Source organism: Danio aesculapii, chromosome 7, assembly GCF_903798145.1.
Source record: "Danio aesculapii chromosome 7, fDanAes4.1, whole genome shotgun sequence".
NCBI classification, from domain to species: Eukaryota; Metazoa; Chordata; class Actinopteri; order Cypriniformes; family Danionidae; genus Danio; species Danio aesculapii.
This window is the reverse complement of record NC_079441.1, coordinates 1,246,708-1,264,207: the sequence shown is the minus strand read 5'-3', so window position 1 is coordinate 1,264,207 and position 17,500 is coordinate 1,246,708. Positions and strand designations below refer to the sequence as shown.

The window sequence follows — 17,500 nt, the reverse complement described above, 5'->3', positions numbered from 1 at the left end:
TAATTTTGCTTTGTGATCATTTAGTGTGGAGTGTGTTTATTATAAAGTATAATAAACAAATCACAACCATTAATTAATAAATGCATACAATAGTACAAAGATACAAACGAAATCGGGCTTTGTGGCTAACAATATTGAGGTAAATGCCAATTGAATAGCCCTGCTATAGCCAATTTAGTTGATCAATTCCCCTATAGCACGTGTGTTTAGACTGTGGGGTAAATTGGAGCACCTAGAGGAAACCCACACCAACACGGGGAGAACATGCAAACTCCACACAGAAACGCCTACTGACCCAGCCTGGACTCGAACCAGAGACCTTCTTGCAGTGAGGCCACAGTGCACCGTGTCGCCCAAAATTTGAGATTCATTCAACCTTAAAAAATACATTTGTTCACTGTAGGAGTGTTAACCTTGCTGGTTAATGCTAATCCCAACTCACCATTGCTGATTCTACGATGTGACGATATCAAGGCTGGAAGGATATATTGTGTAGCCCTACCTCTGACTATTTTCCTGATGTGTTTGTGGTGTTTTCAGCTCTTCCTCAGAGACTGTATCGCGGCCGATGATCCGGGTTTGGCTGCCGCTGTGCTGTTTCTGCTGGACCGTCTTCTGTACTGGATGGACGGCTCACAGAGCCTGCTGAAGGTTGCTAAAGCATTGCACAAACGTTATCCAGAAGTTCCCATTGCTCCTCAGGTCATCATCCGGCAGGCTCGGGTTTACCTGAACACAGGTGAGTTTCAGATGCATTTACACTGAGAGGATATAGAGAGTATAAAGAGTGACTTTGCAGAGCATAGCAACTAAAAAAGCAGATCCTATGCTGATATGCAGTTAAAGTCAGAATTATTAGCCCCCTTTGCATTTCTTTCTTGTTTAAATATTTCCCAAATGATGTTGAACAGATTCAGGAAATGTTCACAGTATGTCTGATAATATTTGTTCTTCTGGAGAAAGTCTTATTTGTTTTATTTCGGCTAGAATAAAAGCAGATTTTAATTTTTTAAGCACCATTTTAAGGTCAATATTATTAGCCCCTTAAGAATTTTTTTCCCCGATAGTCTACATAACAAACCATTGTTATACAATAACTTGCCTAATTACCCTAACCTGCCTAGTTAACCTAGTTAAGCCTTTAAATGTCACAGTAAGCTGTATAGAAGTGTCTTGAAGAATATCTAGTCTAATATTATTTACTGTCATCATGACAAAGAGAAAATAAATCAGTTATTAGAGATGAGTTATTAAAACTATTATGATTAGAAATGTGTTGGAGAAAATATAAACAGGAGGGCTAATAATTCTGACTAATTACAGACTTCAACAGTATGTGTGTGCTTTTACACACGTTCAACAAATTCCCATCTGTATCAGATGTGATCAAAATAATCTCTTTATTTATTTATTTTTGATCCTCTGTTTTCATTGTGATCTGGACCGTCCTGCTTTTAAAGTCTGCATGAACTGGAAGCTTTGGAAGATTTATTTTTTGCTTCGTATTGTTGAACTGAAGAAATGATCTCATAAAGCTTCAGAATGAGTAAAGGGAGAGTAAACGATGACAGAATTGTCATTTTTGGGTGAACTATCCCTTTAACTGAAATATAATCTACATTAAAAAGTATTTTAATGTTTAATTTATTCACATTTCTTTAATGTTTGCTAAATTATTTCAACAGTAAGTTAGTTACGACGCTGGGTTTTCATTAAAATCCACATTTGGAAGTGGTTAAGAATGACCATGTTTACATGCATTCAACAAATTCCCGTCTGTAATCAGTTGTGACCAAACTAATCTCTTTATATTCATTTGTTTGTTTTTGATTGTCTGTTTTCATTGTGATGCAGGTAAACTCAGGAAGGCAGAGTTCATTCTCAGCAGTCTGATCAAAAATAATGCTTCCACAGGTACTGTTTCCTTTCATTGGTTTTCATGCTAATATAGCTCATTGTTGTGACTGTAATGCTGTTCTGCAGGCTGCTGGTCGTATCAGAAGGCCAGTGATCAGACTCTGGTGCAGGCCGTCTGTCTGCAGGTGCGCGGACAGGTGCTGCAGACGCTGGGTGAGGAACAGAAGAGTGCAAACACATGACAGAAGTATTATTAACCCTGTAATGCCTAAAGAGCCATTCACAGCAACCTCATTCATTCAGTCATTTTCCTTCAGGTTAGTCCCTTTATTCATCAGGGGTCACCACAGTGGAATGAACTGACAACTATTCCAGCATATGTTTTATGCAGTTGATGCCCTTCTAGCTGCAATCTAGTACTGGGAAACACCCATACACACTCATTCATGCACACACTCGTAGACTACGGCCAATTTTGCTTATTCAATTCCCCTATAGGAAAATTCTTCTCAGAAATGCAATCTGAACCAGCCGGGACTCGAACCAGCAACGTTCTTGCTCTGAGGCCACAGTGCTAACCACTGAGTCACCATGCCGCCCCCACACCAAGCTCAATAACTATTAAAATAATGATAAATACATTATTTTTAAAATGGTTCTGATTGTAAAACAATAGCAGAGTTCAGACTACAGCTACAACTATAAACATGTAGAGAAACGGTAACGTTGGGATTACGTTCAGAATAATAATAAACGATAAAACACCTTTTAAATACTAAAATCTGTGTGAAATCAAATTTTAAAACGTTTAGTGCACGCTGTTATTCTTTAGGTGAAAAATGGGCTTTATGCACATCAAGTTTGTGCTCACGTTTACACGAGCTGGATTCACTGGTCAGATGCACTAATAGCACACTGAGGACATCTACTGGTTACAGGAGAATAACGCAAGAAGAAAAGCAGATTGATGACAAGTTTTGTTTGCTTGGTAATGTCCAGTTGTCATGACAAACACAGAAACAGGTTGTGATGTATTTGTTTATGTCAAGTTGTCATAAATGGTCATCTTTGCATTTAAAATGGCACAGCTGAGTGAATGACACTTAATGACAGTTGTCATAAGCGTGCATAAAATATCATTCACATTCATGATTATCAAGGTTTCGTGACAGTCTTATGAACACCTCTTCAAGTAAAGTGTAGAATAATGTAGTATAATATCTGTGTCTGTAGGTCTGTGGCTGGAATCTGCGGAGCTCCTCTGGGCTTCTGTGATCGGCTTTTACACTCTTCCACAGCCTGACAAGAAGGTCAGAGTAACACACACTCACATTATAACATTATATAACATGTTATATGTACACCATGTACGTTATATGTACACATGTTGTCTAGAAATCTTCAATATCAGCATTTGTTGTTGTTTTCAGGGCATTGGAACGTCTCTAGGGCTCCTGGCTAACATACTGACCTCCATGAATGAGCGAGACTTCACCGCACTCCAGAATAAACCACATATTAAACTGGTAATTAAGACTGTCTGAATATTAGCTGGGTAGTAATGAATTGCACGTAATGTGGATTACGTAATCAGATTTAAAAAATCAAGGACTTGTGATTAGAGGTTTAATGGATTACATGATTACATATTATTTACAGAATGCATTAAGATGTTCACAATTAGTTCCTTGAATATTTCTTGATTTGTGTGTTTTTTTAGAGGAAATATTAGATGTTGCTTAATTTGTTTCGACCTTACTACCTTAATGTTCTACCTTAATTTCAACAGAAATGTTTTATTAGTGCAAGTATTGTGAAGTATTAAATGTCCATCATTGCACTTAAAAAGCTGCTGAGGGTATTGTTGCTGACAAAAAATAAAGATATTTTTATGAAGATTTTCCTGCTGTCAATATATGTGACATTAAATAAGGCTTAGCACAAAAGTAATCTAAATGTAATCCATAAGTCCAATTGTGTTACCGTAATGTAATCTAAGTAATCTAACTGATTACGTAACAGCAAAAGTAATCTAAATCTAATCCAAATGTAGTCCGATTATATTACAACAAATGTAATCTAACAACTAAATAAAAAACAACAATTAAATGCAATTTAAAAGTAGTTTGATTGCATTATCATAAATGTAAACTAAGTGCAATCCACATGTACTCTGATTACATTATCACAAAGGTAATATAAATGTAATCCAAAAGTAGTCATATTACATTATCACAAAAGTAATCTAATGTAATCCAAAAGTAGTGGTATTACATCACAACAAAAGTAATCTAAATGTAATCCAAAAATAATTAGATTTACAACAAAAGTAATCTATATGTAATCCAAAAGTAGTGGTATTACATCACAACAAAAGTAATCCAAATGTAGTCCGATTGCATTACCTAAGGTAATCTAATTATAGTCCAAAAGTTGTCAGATTACATTATCACAAAGGTAATATAAATGTAATCCAAAAGTAGTCATATTACATCACAACAATAGTAATCTAAATGTAATCCAAAAATAATTAGATTCACAACAAAAGTAATCTATATGTAATCCAAAAGTTGTCATATTACATCACAACAAAAGTAATCTAAATGTAATCCAAAAGTAGTCCGCTTGCATTACCTAAGGCAATCTAATTATAGTTCAAAAGTTGTCAGATTGCATTATGATAAAGGTAATATAAATGTAATCCAAAAGTAGTCATATTACATCACAACAAAAGTAATCTAAATGTAATCCTAATTAGATTCACAACAAAAGTATTTTTTATGTAATCCAAAAGTAGTCATATTACATCACAACAAAAAAAATCTAAATTTAATCCAAATGTAGTCTGATTGTATTACCTAAGGTAATCTAATTATAGTCCAAAAGTCATCAGATTACATTATCACAAAGGTAGTAAAATGTAATCCAAAAGTAGTCCAATTGCATTACCTAAGGTAATCTAATTATAGTCCAAAAGCAGTCAGATTCCATTATTGCCAAATTAATCTAAATGTAATCCAAAAGTAGTCAGATTACATTACCACAAAAGTAATCTAATTACAATCCAAAAGTAGTCAGATTACATTACCACAAAAGTAATCTAATTACAATCCAAAAGTAGTCAGATTATGTTACCACAAAAATAATCTAAGTGTAATCCAAAAGTAGTCAGCATCACCTCAAATGTGTAATCTAAGAGCATATATTACTCATTTTGTTGTGTAATTTGTAATCAGTAACAAATTACAGCTCAAATGTAATCCACCCAGCTCTTCTCTGTTTTTCTCTGGTCAGAGTTTTCTCGGAGAGACTCGTCATCGTCTGCTTTCTGCGGCACAGGCGGCCAAAATGGCTGTTGTGTTAAGTCAATATGGATCTCTGTACGTTCTGACCAATGTGGTGAGTCTACTGTTTCCGAATGAACACAATCATAAAAATCATAATTACACAAATACGCTTCATTTGGAGCTGCACACATTTTTATAAAGCATTATTTTTTTCAGTAATAAGATTTGATAATCTATAGCATGATAATAAGCTTTAAATAAACGTCAATCAAAAGCTCAAAAGTTAAATTTTAAAGATGAGGTTTTAAATAATACATCAAATCACAAATATAAGATTAAAAAGTCTAAATTAGGAGAAAACAAATTGTAATTGTGACATATTTAAAATTATTCTGTTATTTGAACATTATTTATTAATTTAAGATGTATTTCTGATAATGCAATGTATATTTAAATTTGATATTCACTTTATTTTAATATGTGAAAGGCATGTAATGTAAAGAGATTTAACCAGTTATGCTTGCCACAAGAGATAAGCATTCCAAAACTTTATATCAGTTTTACTTTATGTAGTTGTATTTATCTCTTTATTTATTTCTCCTAATGCTCTGTTGTAGGTGGCACGGGGGATTTGTTTACTGTCCTACAGTTTCTCTAGAAAGTGCCCTACTGGCGATCAGCATAAGTATATGTCTTTGGCTAAAGAGGCTTTTGAGATCGGCTTGTTGACCAAGACTGCAGCAGATGTGGTCACCAGTAAACTGGAGCTGCACACGTTCCTCAAAGCCGCGTACAGTTTAACTGCAACTCACCGATGGATGAGCGGACCATCAGACAACATCATCACTGCTACTGCCGTTTGTAGACAGGCTTTGACTTTATTTGTCCACTACTGCAATATAACCGATTCCTCTTTGTGTGCTGAGATAATGCAGAAGATACAACAGATTAAGACGTTGTTGAACGTGAACCCTTTTCATAACTCAGATCCACTCTCGTTTATTCCAGACAGCTACCGTTCCATGCACATCAAGCCAGTTTTGTTCACTCCAGATGATTTTAAGAAGACATTGGATGTTTTTGAAAAGCACCACAAGTCTGTTTGCGAGGCATTAACAAATGATGCTCGTCAAGTTTCATCCTCGACTCATGCACAGTGTATAACTGCGTTTCAGACGAGCACGGAGGTTCTGACTACAGAGGTTTCCACATGCAGTCATTCGCATGCAGATTCCTTCAAGCAGACTCGGTCTAATAGCAGAAAGTTTGGTCAAAACTCTCACAACACAAGCAGTTCTGGCTCTTATGAGCCTCTCGATGACTCTAGTGATGGAGGTCAAGCAGCAAACATTGTCAGTCCAAGGAATCAACGTAATACTCCCAATACCTTTAGATACAACAAAGGTAACCAAAGTCAGTCCCAACCAATGCAGTCGGAAGCCGGAACATCAGAAAGCCGAATAAGAAACCATCGGAAGTATCTGGGAGCAAGAACATCTTCAAGCTCGCACAGCAATTGCTTTTCATGGGAAATTGTATCAGGACGATCTCAAAGCAGCATAGAAACTGAAGACGATGCAGTTGATCCTTTACATGACATCAATAAGGATACACAGTTTGGCGACCCCAACATTGTTAGACACAACAAGGGGATCCAAAGTCAATCCCAACCAATCCAAGAGCCAGCCACAGCTGAAGACATTGAAGATGAGATGCAGAATATGTCAAGAATCCAACGAATAGATGTTCCAAAGAAACGGGAACCAAGAACACTCTCCAGTTCCTTTGGGAGCCGCACTTCATATGAGCATCTATCAGGACAATCTCAAAGCAGCATAGAAACAGAGGACGATATTGTAGATCCCTCACAAAATGCCAACAAAGTTGATGCCTATGCACAGAGTGGTGCTTCTAACATCCTTAGACACAACAAAGGGATTCAAAGTCAAATCCAGCCAATGAATGAACCTGCCACAACTGAAGATGTTGAAGACGAGACACCAAATACGTCTACTCAGCAGAGAGGTGTCCACATTATACGCAACAAAGGCATCCAAAGACAGTCCCAAACAATGAAAGAGCCCATCTTAACAGAAGAAGTTGAAGATGAACCACTGAATACATCATCTACCCATCAGAATGATACCAAGAACCTGGGAGCAAGAATGTCTTTAAGTTCCTGTAGTAGTAGCTCTTCATGGAATCGTGTATTGGGACAATCTCAAAGTAGCATAGAAACTGAGGAGGACGCTATAGATCAAGCACAGAACATCAACAAATTCAATCCCAGTGCAAAGGTTGGCAGCTCCAATAGCCTTAGACACAACAAAGGCATCCAAAGTCAATCTCAGCCAATGAAAGGACCAATATTAACTGAAGATGAACAGTCAAATACATCAGATGCTGCAGATTCTTCACAAAATGTCAACAATATCAATGCTAAATCAAAAATTGGTGATGCCAATGCCATTAGACTCAACAAAGGGATCCAAAGTCAGCCTACAGCTGAAGATATGTCAAGAACCCAACGAATAGATGTTCCCAAGAAACGGGAACCAAGAACATTTTCCAGTTCCTTCGGGAGCCGCTCTTCATGGGAGCATCTATCAGGACAATCTCAAAGCAGCATAGAAACAGAGGATGACATTGTAGATCCCTCAGAAAATGTCAACATAGCCAACCCCAGTGGAAAAACTGGTGACTCCAACACCATTAGACATAACAAAGAAACCCAAAGTCAATCCCAGCCAATGATTGAACCCATCTTAACTGAAGATATTGAGGAGGAACCACCAAATTCATCAGATCCTCCATTAAACATCAACAAAATCAATCCCAGTGCAAAGATTGGTGACTCCAACACGATTAGACACAACAAAAGGATCCGAATTCAATCCCAACTAATGAAAGAGCCCATTTTAACAGAAGATGTTGAAGATGAGACACCAAATACATCAACTGCACAACAGAGAGACATTAAGACAAACCTGGGACCAAGAACATCTTTAAGTTCCTTCAGCAGTCACTCTTCTTGGGAATGTGTAAAGGGACAATCTCAAAGTAGCATAGAAACTGAGGACGATGCTATAGGAACTAATCATAACAGTAGTGAGATGAATAATGATGCAAATCTTAGTAGAAGCCCTTCGTTTTCCCTGTGCAACAGCTCTGAACTGGAAGCATCTTTTCAAAAACTGTCCATAAGCCCCATCGCTGATGCTGAAAGTCTAGAATTGATGCGTAAAAAGGAAAGAAAGGATCGCGGTAATAAAGCATTTCCTCTTAATGTCTCAGACAAGATTCGTAAATCTCAAAATACCACAAGTGACTCATTTGAGGAGCTGGGCTTTGAAGATCTATCTTTACTCGACAACCATCAGAAAACGAGGAGCTCCATCAAACCTTCGTCTAACGGAGGGAATGCACCGCCATGCAGCAACTGTTTTGAGAACTGCATCATGGGAAGTGAAGTTCTGACCGAGCCGGACTACAGATCTCTGTTGGCTGGAGTTTGTCACCGATGCCTTGTGGAACGGCTGCCGAATAAACCGCTGAAGCCCCTGGAGAAAAGACAGCAGCTGAAGGCCTACGGTAAGACAAGCTGTAGGATGAGCTTACAGATGTTAGTCCGTGTTCAAACCTGGTGTTAAGATGCTTTTTCGGCAATTCTGATCACAAGAAGACAAAGGTGACACTATGGCTCAATCCCAATTCTATTTCGGAACCCCTACCCCTTCCCCTTGGCCCTTAAAAATGAGTGTAAAGGGGAAGGGACAGAATTGGGACAGCACTACAGCACCAGCACACATCATCAGATGTCATCACGATCTCTTGCTTCATGTGAGATCAGACGATGTCGACTGCTGTAGTTATTCCTGTTGGGTTATTTTTTGGTATTTATCTTCAGGAGATCACTAAAGGCATATATTATGTTATCATAATGACAGTAAAACACGAACGCAATTATGAATATATTAAAACATGTACTTGTTTTTTGTAAAAATTCGTAATAATGACAAAAAGTACTAATTTGTGGATCTCCTTACTTCCGGGTGCAGCTGTGGCTGGTGTATTCTGGGAAATTATCTTACCCCTTGGTTTCGAATGTGGTCCTGAAAAATCTTCGTTCAAATGGGTATCTACCCCTTGCTCTTAGCCCTACACCTTCAAGCTAAAGAGAACTGGAACACTCCTACCCCTTGGCGGGAGCGCGCAAAACGAGGGCTAAGGGGAAGGGCTAAGGGGTAGAATTGGGATTGGGCCTATACCATTCACACCTGGCATTTAAAGTGTTTAATTTACAATAAGTAACATTTACAATGTTGATTTTACTAACTCACATTGTTATTCTTAAAGGGCCATGAAACCCTAAAACACATTCTTTAAGATGTTGTCAGCTATGTGTGACACTTTGCCAAAAAAAAAAACACTATTAGGACACGTATATTTCACTATAGAGTGAAAACTGGTTATTTTTGTGTTGTTTAGAGCAAATTTGTTGTGTGCATCAAACTTTAGTGCTCATTGGTGGGACGTTTACTCCCAGGAGAGCCTTGTTTTGGTATATGGGCACACATTAAACATATGCAATGTAAGTTCAGAGAGTAATTAAAGGAACAGGGGAAATGCAAAATACAATTTTTAAATTCAAATGCAAAACCAAAAAACTGCAATATCCCCTGGAGGTCGTACTGAAAGGCTTAATATTATATTGAGTATTGCGGCATTCCTAGTTCACACATTTTGAGCAATCTGACCATTGTGTTTTCGACTACCTCTGGACGTGGTCGAAAGTGGCCAAACTCAAAAGGTTTCACATTTGTACTTAGTGTTGTCCACTTGTGATCGACAAAAGCACATCTAATGTGTTAGTACAGTACGGTATGGTACGGGTCACCTTTATCAGACTTGTGTTTCCACTGCAAAAAGGGTACCAATGACAGGGGCGAGGTGTATGACAGAAAGTTTCAGACGACGTCATACTAGCTCGGAAATCTCTCTCGAAGTAAATCGGTGCGGGTCATTCACATATTAAATGAGAAGCTATTCTCACAACACAGATGCTTTATACACATGACATACTAACCTTTCTATCAACAGGACTCGATTATAACTGCAGATCAGTGCGAAATATTCTGCTGTAACGTGTGCAGTTATATAAAAAAAAATAAATAAATAAATGAGCGTATATGAACACAAACAGACCCTTACTGTCCCCAATATGTTACCAATTACAGAAAAACTACACACAACATACATTTAGTCCTTATTTGGGTTCAAAAACAGCACACAACATAGAGCCCACAGTCAGAGCAAACCTCTCAACTGTGTCTGTAATCTTCATGTAACCTCTGTTAGAGAGTAAGTCCGTCACTCCCGAGTTCATGTTCCCGAGTTTAGGTTGCTGAAAGAATCATTTGCTCCTTTGCTTTTTTCGGGCTTCACTCTTGTGTTTGTCCGTTTCTGAAAGAATTGGATGTCAGAATAATCATGCACACGTTATTATCATCAGCTCAAGTCAAGAACTTAGTTATTTTAAATATAGACGCAGGGCGAGCTCCCTGGAGAAAGTGAAACCTTTTGACAGGCTCGTAAAACAACAGGACACAGCAGATTTTGTACTTCTTGGCTTCATTCTCCTGCTTGTCCACGATCAAGTGACGCAAACCAATAGCGTTCAGCTGCACATCTAGCTCTGCCTTTTGGTACCTTTTTGTCATGCTAGGTACCCTTTGCAAAGGGTGACCAAAAAAGTGGTATAGTGAGGTTCGCTTTTTGGTACCTTTTGACAGTGGAATCAGCTATAAATGTGTTCCATACCGTACCACTCAGTGGAAACGGGTCATTGATAACAAGTCAGAACAGGGCCTAAAAGAGCAGTTCTTGATCTGATCTGGCAGACGCTGTTGTCCTGAAGTACTCGAAGGCCTCAGACGAGTGGACGGGCTGTGAGACCAGTGTTTATATTGGGGAGCCGATGGGAGTCCAGGGCCAACAGAGGAGAGCCGTACAGCTGCAATACCTGCACCAGGAGCAGCTGCTCAGCAGGTAAAACACCTGCACCCGCATGATTCATCAGTACAGTAAGGGAGAATCTACATCTAGTCATTTGTATAGCAGAATAAACAGGCACTTTCCTCAGGAATATGTGGTATTTTCAACAAAAATTACTTTCGTCCACACAAAACGCAATATCAGGTGGTTGAAATAGAAACTTTCTGAAAACTTGTAGATGCAAACGAGTCAAATTCTGCACATTTGCAGCAAACGTGTTGCGTATCCCTTATTGCACAGCTGTGGGATGGTAATCCACCTCTGTTCTCACGTTTGCATGGACTTGTATGGATTTTACTCACGAATATACATAATGCTGGTGTAAATCCAGCATAAGTGTCATTATCAACACCTGTTGGTTCGGCATCCCTTTAAAGTCCACATGAACCCGAAGCTGTGACTGTTTTGTTTTCAACCACATTCACATCTCCATTTGATAGCTCTTTAATCAGTTGTAATTGGAGATTAAGATATCTCCAGAATGTCGTGATTGACCAATCAGAATGAATTATTCCAAAGAGCCATGACATAATCAATACTGTAATGCATTACTACTAATGTATGATATTTACACCTGTATAATCGTCAGCTATGTAGGGAAGGAGTATCTGAAGGAGAAAGGGCTCCATGCTCATCTTGATGACGTGGAGAGGCAGATGACTGCTCAATACTATGTTAATGAGTTCAATAAATGCCTGTATGATAATAACGTCACCACCCAGATCTTCTTCATCCCTTCTGAAGTGCTGCTGGTAAGACTAATTTAATGATGATGATGATGAGCATTATTATTATTTATTTATTCATTCATTTTTTATTATTATATTCAGTAAATGATCAATATAATAAAAACAACTATTGTAATTATTATTATTATTTATTGATATTATTATTATTATTATCATCATCATTATTATTACTATTATTATTATTATTATTATACTGAAAGCTAATGTGCTTAATAATAATAAATAAATAAATAAATAATAAAAATATTATTATTATTATTATTATTATACTGATAGCTTATGTGCTTAATAATAATAATAATAATAAATAATAATAATAATAATCATTAAAAAAACTGTAATATTAATAGTAAATATTTTTATTGTTCTTATTATTAATAATTATAATCATATTATTAATTGAATTATCAATATAATAAAAACAACAATATTTTAATTAATGTATTGTTGATAATAATAATTAATTATTATATTTTTAATTATTATTATACTAATTTATTATAATAATATTCTTAAAATGTTATTATAATAATTATAATGAATTTATTATAATTAAGATGGTTATTAAAAATTATATTGACAATGCATTTATTAATAGTAATAATAATAATAATGCTAATAAAAATAACACCAACCATAACAATTGTTGTTATTTTATTTTATTTATTGCTAATGCACAAAAAATCATTATTATTATTATTATTATTATTTATTTAATTTTTTATTATTATTGTGCGCTGGATAACAATATTAGTAATAATTCATATTAATAATAATAATAGTAATATTAAGTTATTTAATATGGGTAATAATAATATGAATATTTCTTTTAATGTTAATATTAATATACTATTCTATGAAATGTATTTTTTATTAAATGTTAATACACAACATCTATTCTATTGTGTAAATATATAGTGTATATAGCATATGATGTTTATGAGAAAACTATTTCCTACATTAAAGCGAGTGTTAAGAACTGAATGCAGTTGTTGTTTCAGGTTATGGAGAATAATCATATCATGACATGTTTATCCGCGGAGCCGTACATGTCTGGCACGTTTGTCAAGCTCACCAACAACACTAATAAGACACAAATGAAGTATGATGCTACGAAGTACGGCATTGCGTTTGGTCATTTCACCTATGAGTTCTCCAATCATCAGGAGGTGGTGGTGGATCTACAAGGTGAGATTTCTGAGATTTAAAGCTGTATTTTACTTCAAGAGCAGCTCCTGTGGTGTTAAAGTGTCCTAATATTGTGTTAAATCTCCTACGATTTAGTGTCTTAATATTGTCAACTGTTCTATGATGGATTATGAAGTCTCTTAATATCGCGTTGAGTGTCCTGCGATGCATTTTAAAGTGTCTTAATGTTGAGTCGAGTCTTCTACGATGCGTTATAAAGTGTCTTAATATTGTGTTGAGTCTCCTAGGATGCATTATAAAGTCTTTTATATTGTGTTGAGTCTCCTACGATGTGTTATAAAGTCTTTTAATATTGTGTCGAGTTTCCTACGATCCATTATAAAGTGTCTTAATGTTGTGTCAAGTCTTCGACAATGCATTATAGTGTTTAATATTGTGTCGAGTCTCCTACGATGCGTTATAAAGTGTCTTAATATTGTGTTGAGTCTCCTAGGATGCATTATAAAGTCTTTTAATATTGTGTCGAGTCTCCTACGATGCATTATAAAGGGTCTTAATATTGTTTTGAGTCTCCTACGATACATTATAAAGTCTTTTGGTATTGTGTCGAGTCTCCTACGATGCATTATAAAGTCTTTTATATTGTGTTGAGTCTCCTACGATGTGTTATAAAGTCTTTTAATATTGTGTCGAGTTTCCTACGATCCATTATAAAGTGTCTTAATGTTGTGTCAAGTCTTCGACAATGCATTATAGTGTTTAATATTGTGTCGAGTCTCCTACGATGCATTATAAAGTGTCTTAATATTGTGTCAAGTCTCCTACGATGCGTTATAGTGTTTTAATATTGTGTTGAGTCTCCTACGATGCATTATAAAGGGTCTTAATATTGTTTTGAGTCTCCTACGATACATTATAAAGTCTTTTGGTATTGTGTCGAGTCTCCTACGATGCATTATAAAGTCTTTTATATTGTGTTGAGTCTCCTACGATGCATTATAAAGTGTCTTAATATTGTGTCGAGTTTCCTACGATCCATTATAAAGTGTCTTTTAATGTTGTGTCAAGTCTTCGACAATGCATTATAGTGTTTAATATTGTGTCGAGTCTCCTACGATGCATTATAAAGTGTCTTAATATTGTGTCAAGTCTCCTACAATGCGTTATAGTGTTTTAATATTGTGTTGAGTCTCCTACGATGCGTTATAAAGTGTTTTAATATTGTGTCGAGTCTCCTATGATGCTTTATAAAGTGTCTTAATGTTGTGTCGAGTCTCCTATGATGTGTTATAAAGTGTTTTAATATTGTGTCGAGCCTCCTACGATGCCTTAAAAAGTGTCTTAATATTGCGTCGAATCTCCTACTATACGTTATAGTATCTTAATATTTTGCCCAGTCTCCTACGATGCATTATAAAGTGTTTTAATATTGTGTCGTCTCCTACGATGGCTTAAAAAATGTCTTAATATTGCGTCGAATCTCCTACTATATGTTATAGTATCTTAATATTTTGTTCAGTCTCCTACGATGCATTATAAAGTGTTTTAATATTGTGTCATCTCCTACGATGCGTTATAAAGTGTTAAATATTGTGTCGAGTCTCCTACGATGCTTTATAAAGTGTCTAAATATTGTTTCGAGTCTCCTATGATGCATTATAAAGTGTCTTATTGTGTTGAGTCTACTACGATGTGTTATAAAGTAGCTTAATATTGTGTCGAGTCTCCTATGATGCTTTATAAAGTGTTTTAATATTGTGTCAAGTCTCCTACAATGTGTTATAATGTCTTCATATTGTGTCCAGTCTCCTACGATGCGTTATAAAATTTTTTAATGTTGTGTCGAGTTTCCTACGATGCATTATAAAGTGTTTTAATATTGTGTCTAGTCTACTATGATGTGTTATAAAGTAGCTTAATATAGTGTCGAGTCTCCTAGTATGCGTTATAAAGTGTCTTAATGTTGTCGAGTCTCCTATGATGCGTTATAAAGTGTCTTAATATTGTGCCTAGTCTACTATGATGTGTTATAAAGTAGCTTAATATAGTGTCGAGTCTCCTAGTATGCGTTATAAAGTGTCTTAATGTTGTCGAGTCTCCTATGATGCGTTATAAAGTGTCTTAATATTGTGTCTAGTCTACTATGATGTGTTATAAAGTAGCTTAATATAGTGTCGAGTCTCCTAGTATGCGTTATAAAGTGTCTTAATGTTGTCGAGTCTCCTATGATGCGTTATAAAGTGTCTTAATATTGTGCCTAGTCTACTATGATGTGTTATAAAGTAGCTTAATATAGTGTCGAGTCTCCTAGTATGCGTTATAAAGTGTCTTAATGTTGTCGAGTCTCCTATGATGCGTTATAAAGTGTCTTAATATTGTGTCTAGTCTACCATGATGTGTTATAAAGTAGCTTAATATTGTGTCGTCTCCTACGATGCGTTATAAAGTGTCTTAATGTTGTCGAGTCTCCTATGATGTGTTATAAAGGGTCTTAATATTGTCAACTCTCCTACGATGGGTTATAAAGTGTCTTAATATTGTCAACTCTCCTACGATGGGTTATAAAGTGTCTTAATATTGTGTAGCTCCCCTTTAATGTTGTTTCTATGCTCAGGGTGGATCACTGCCAATGGGAAGGGCTTGACGTACCTGACGGACCCCCAGATTCACTCACTCATCCGCCTGAAGTCCAGCCGCTCTCAGCAGACGGGCATCAATAACTTCATCAGACACCAGCATGGAGAACACTGTAATGACATCTGCAGAGCTGCTGGCCTCACACACATTACAGCTGCAGGACACAATTCAGGATTATAGCTGTAGAGCTGCAGAGGTGTGTCCATCCACCTATTTTAATGCACATTTTGGTTTATTGCATTTAAAAAAAGCTCAATAGAAATGCCAAGATATGCATCAATTTTGAAAATGCGCATAGAAAAATGTAAGCACATAACTGAGTAGGATCAACTTTACTTTATTTGCTGGAGTTTCTGCTTATCAGATGATTTGACAGATATAAATGTGTGTGTGTGTGAGGGTCTTTGTGTAATTAATGTTAGTTTGACAGATGTAAATGTGTGTGTGAGGGTTAATATTTCCCCCAGCACATTAATGTGTGTGTGTAGTCATGTTTGTTCTGCGATCTTCAGAGTTTTTGTTAGATTAGTTGATCAGCTTTGATTTTGGTTCTGATTAATCTAATCCAGGGGTCACCAAACTTGTTCCTGGAGGGCCGGTGTCCTGCAGATTTTAGCTCCAACCCTAATCAAACACACCTGAACAAGCTAATCAAGGTCTTACTAGGTATGCTTGAAACAATTAAGCAGGTGTGTTGAGGCAAGTTGGAGCTAAACCCTGCAGGGACACCGGCCCTCCAGGACCGAGATTGGTGACCCCTGATCTAATGTATCTGCACTATGACTGTAGGTATCCTGCAGGGGATGTTACTGTAAAAGAGAGATCTGTGAGGGGTCAACTCAATTATGATGGACACTCGATAATAGGGATGTCAATCTCAGTTCCTGGAGGGCCGCTTCCCTGCATTGTGTAGTTCCAACCCTGCTTCAACACACATACCTGCAGGTTTCAAACTTGCCTGAAGGACTCAATTAGTCTGATCGGGTGTGTTTAATTAGAGTTGGAACTAAACTGTGCAGAGCTGTGAGTTTGACACTTGTGTTCTGTAATAATACTACTGTACAGTGGCGAAGTGCAATTATTGAAGCAAATTAGCTGCAATATTCAATATGTCAGTGCAACGTGTAAAATGGCAGTGTATTATATCTTTATTTAAATTGTCGTTCTCCTTGACATAACGTTGAAGTCTAAATGATTCATCCTCCTGTGATATTTGTATTCCTTCACAAATATTTCCCATGTGATGTTCAACAGAGCAAAGGACATTTGACAGTATTTTCTCTCATGTTTTATTCTTCTGGAGAAAGTCTTATTATTTTATTTTAGCACACTGAAAGCAGTTTTGGGATTGTTTTAAAACACTTTTAAGGTCAATAGTATCAGCCCCCTTAAGCGATATCTTCATGATGGTCTACAGAACAAACCACTGTTGTCATTGTTTATTGTAGCAAATTAAAATTTCATTCATTCATTTTCTTTTCGGCTTACTCCCTTTATTAATCAGGGGTGCCACAGTGGAATGAACCACCAACCTATTCAGCATATGTTTTATGCAGCCCTTCCAGATGTAACCCAGCACTGGGAAACACCCACACACTATTGCATTCACACACACTCATACACTACGGCCAGTTTAGTTGATCAATTCCCCTATAGCGCATGTGTTTGGACTGTGGGGGAAACCGGAGCACCCGGAGGAAACCCACGCCAACACGGGGAGAACATGCAAACTCCACGCAGAAATGCCGACTGACCCAGTCAGGAGTC

General features: G+C 36.7%; 1 protein-coding gene and 1 long non-coding RNA gene across 2 annotated transcripts in view; one reads left to right on the top strand and one right to left on the bottom strand.

The window, feature by feature from the left end:
- alpk1 (alpha-kinase 1) overlaps positions 1-17,209 on the top strand; it is a 21,735-nt gene extending 4,526 nt beyond the window's left edge. The window contains exons 4-14 of the mRNA XM_056460851.1: positions 541-739; positions 1,855-1,914; positions 1,984-2,070; positions 3,091-3,167; positions 3,288-3,383; positions 5,152-5,256; positions 5,762-8,735; positions 11,045-11,192; positions 11,788-11,950; positions 12,949-13,135; positions 15,711-17,209. Of these exons, the coding sequence (XP_056316826.1) occupies positions 541-739; positions 1,855-1,914; positions 1,984-2,070; positions 3,091-3,167; positions 3,288-3,383; positions 5,152-5,256; positions 5,762-8,735; positions 11,045-11,192; positions 11,788-11,950; positions 12,949-13,135; positions 15,711-15,913 (4,299 nt within the window). The 3' untranslated portion in view covers positions 15,914-17,209. The remainder of the gene's footprint in view (positions 1-540; positions 740-1,854; positions 1,915-1,983; positions 2,071-3,090; positions 3,168-3,287; positions 3,384-5,151; positions 5,257-5,761; positions 8,736-11,044; positions 11,193-11,787; positions 11,951-12,948; positions 13,136-15,710) is intronic.
- LOC130231516 (uncharacterized) overlaps positions 16,999-17,500 on the bottom strand; it is a 6,547-nt gene continuing 6,045 nt past the window's right edge. Inside the window, exon 2 of the long non-coding RNA XR_008838054.1 lies at positions 16,999-17,500. This exon is cut by the window's right edge and continues 59 nt beyond it. This is a non-coding gene — a long non-coding RNA (uncharacterized LOC130231516).